We start from the raw sequence: 3,036 nt of genomic DNA, 5'->3' as shown, positions 1-3,036 counted from the left end.
GTTAAAAACAAATAGCTCTGGCAGTTATTAGGGGAGTAATCCCCGCTCTTTTCCCACATGGCGGTTCCACAATTTGAGGAGACGTGATGACGGTTCCTGAAGAGACACTTCGAACAGTTGCATCCTTTGCATGCACCGTTTCATATTTATTGTATATAAGTGTACACCAAACATCAATAAAGATAACTGATTGATTTTTGTCAATTGTCTCTCGCTCTTTATAATTTCACTCGTAACACGGAAGAGAAGAAAAGAGAAAAAAATCGAGACATTAATTCTCCGCCATTTTGCATAATGTCTCGTCTCTGACCGGTTCCGGCTCGAAAGAAATTCCGCTTGGCCCAGTCCGTCTCTGACTGGACTGTGGACTTGCATGAGACAGATAATCAAAGGCAGGGCGATTCCTCCTGGCTCCCGAACACAAGCGCGCAGCCTAAGCTTTGCCGATTCCCCTTCGTCGACGCCGGCGCGCGCGGGAGCCAACCACCGCTATGGAATCGGGTGTACAATCGAACATCTCAGATTGGACGCGGCTCCCGGAGGATCTGCTTGTCGCCCTCTTTGGGGAGCTAGAGATCCCCGACCTCCTCCGCTCAGCCGCCGTCTGCACGTCCTGGCGCTCCGCGTACCGCATCTTCCGCCGCCTTCGGCTCCCGTCTCCGAAGCAGTCGCCGTGCCTTCTATACTCCAGCGAAGCCTGCGGCCCTGACGCCGCCATGCTATACTGCCCCTCCACCGGCGCCACGTTCCACATCCCGATGCGGGAGCCAGGCCTCCGACTCCGCAGCCTGTCGCCGATCGGCTCGGGTCACGGCTGGTTGGTGGTCGCCGACGAGATCAGCAACCTCCACCTCATTAACCCCCTCACAGGCTGCCACGCCGCGCTCCCGCCCATCACCACATTCCCATCCGTCGAGGGCTCCTTGGATGACCAGGGCAACCTCATCTACACCTTCTCCGGGAAATCCCACGAGCCGTACAGCTTGCGGGCGGTCGAGTCGCGGGACATGTATGAGAGGGCGGTCCTCTCTTGCAGCCCCTCCGCTGGCAGTGCGTGCATCGTCCTGCTCACGCACGAGCCGTTCGGCGAGCTCTCGTTCGCCAGGGTCGGCGACCAGCGTTGGACTCAGATCCCGGCGGACGACAGCACAGGCATCCAGCCCAGCGACGCCGTGTACAGCACGGCGGACGGTCTGTTCTACGTGGTGAGGTCCGATGGTTCCATGCATACACTGGACCTGAATGGGCCTAATCCAGTAACCACCACGATCATGCCCGAGGCGGCGATGAACTCTGAATGGGACTACAAGTACGTGTACGTCGTCCAGACGCCATGGGGCGGTCTCTTGCAAGCCTGGAGATTCAGGGATTACTTCGAGCACGCGGACGATTCCAACTATATCGATCCTCCGGTGGAGCTGAACATGACTGAGCTGCAGCTTTACAAGGTGGATGTGCATGGACAAATGCTGGTGAAGGTAGATAGTGTGGGAGATCACGCTCTTTTCCTTGGTTATAATAGCTCGATGTGTCTTCCAATCAATGACTTTCCTGGGTTGAAGCCAGACTGCGCCTACGTTACCGATGATTCTTACGATTATGTCAATTTATGTAAATTCTTCAAGCGGGAAATAGGCATGTGGAGCATCGCAAAACAGACTATGCATAGCCTTGCTAGCACATCCCCACCCAGGGATCCCTGGTTGAATTGGCCAGCCCCCATCTGGATAGTACCCTCCCTTTTGTAAGGTGAGTTTTCTGCCTGGCATGGTAGTACCAAGACTGGGTAGTTATGTACTCTGTCTAGATGCAATACCTTTTGTACGAATTCGATTGAATATTTGGTGATATAGTTCATGTTTTAGTTAAATTCTTCTCTATAGTCTATTCTTTGAATTTCCGAATGCTATTTGTAATGCCCTGCAAAATATAACTCAATTCTGGTTAGATGTAACTCAATTCGATCAAATATTTGATGCTCCATCCATTCCTAAATATAGGTCGTATAGTTTTTGGCACGAATAATAAAGAATGCACGTGGAAGGAAAGTTACACCAGTTTTGGGCGAGGTAACCCAGATAAATTAACATGAGAAAAATTGAGGAATTTGCATGATATAAGGAAACCTAATCAAATTTCTAAAACAATATCTCCAAGCGAGTGGTGCAATGCAATATGCCTTATATTTAGAAGATTTTTCTCAAATAACTATATGGCTTATATCAAGAAATCTTCGAGGGAGTAATATAGTCCATGATTTAGTTAAATTCTTCTCTGTAATATGTTCTTTGAATTACCAAATACTATTAGTAAATGCCCTGCAATATGTAACTCAATTCTGGTTAGTAATATAGATTTATTATATACATAGACCATGGTTTGTTCAAGATTATACATCATCTTTACCTACACAGACGGCAAGAGAGCCCTGGCAACGCCATTGTATTTTTGCACATTGAATCTTTGTGGTGAACAAAAAAAAGAACGCCCCAGGCCATGCTCGAGGAGATATAGAAGAGAAGAAAAACTCTTGCCCCTGTCCACTTCTGCCTCGATGGGCACACGCCGTTGTCCCTCGTTCGACCAGTGACATGTCTCATCAAGGTTAAAGAGCCGTGGATATTGTCTGGGAAGTGTTGTGTCTCCTAGTTAAGAGCATCTCCACCGGCGCCCTCAATAGTGGCCCCGATAGCAATTTGGAGGCTGGGAGCCAAAATGGGTTCGCACCGGCGCGCCCCAAATGGCGCCGGCGACTTTTGGAGCCCAATAGAAGCGCTGGCAACCCCGTGCCGGCCCCTTCGCCAAGGGCGCGAATCGGACGCGCCGGCGCCTCGCTGGGCTGAATTTTTTTTGGTGTGGGAGCCGCTTGTCAGCCACACAACAACAAAATATACATATTCTCCCCCAAAACCCCGTCCCCTCCGCCGCTCATTTCTCCCGCCAGCCGCTCCATCTCCCATCCAGCCTCCAACCCGAAAAACCCTCGCCGCCGCACCATGGCACCGAAGAGAAAGGCTCCGATGAAGACAGCGAAGC

General features: G+C 50.8%; 1 protein-coding gene across 1 annotated transcript; it reads left to right on the top strand.

Annotated features, from left to right (window-relative positions):
- The first annotated feature begins 491 nt into the window (after window positions 1-491).
- LOC127347553 (putative F-box protein At5g55150) lies at window positions 492-1,748 on the top strand. The gene has a single exon (XM_051373726.2). The coding sequence runs from the start codon at window positions 492-494 to the stop codon at window positions 1,746-1,748; it is 1,257 nt and encodes a 418-aa protein (XP_051229686.1).
- Window positions 1,749-3,036: the final 1,288 nt, after the last annotated feature.

This window comes from Lolium perenne, chromosome 4 (genome assembly GCF_019359855.2).
Source record: "Lolium perenne isolate Kyuss_39 chromosome 4, Kyuss_2.0, whole genome shotgun sequence".
Taxonomy (NCBI): Eukaryota; Viridiplantae; Streptophyta; class Magnoliopsida; order Poales; family Poaceae; genus Lolium; species Lolium perenne.
This window is presented reverse-complemented; position numbering and strand designations above follow the sequence as displayed.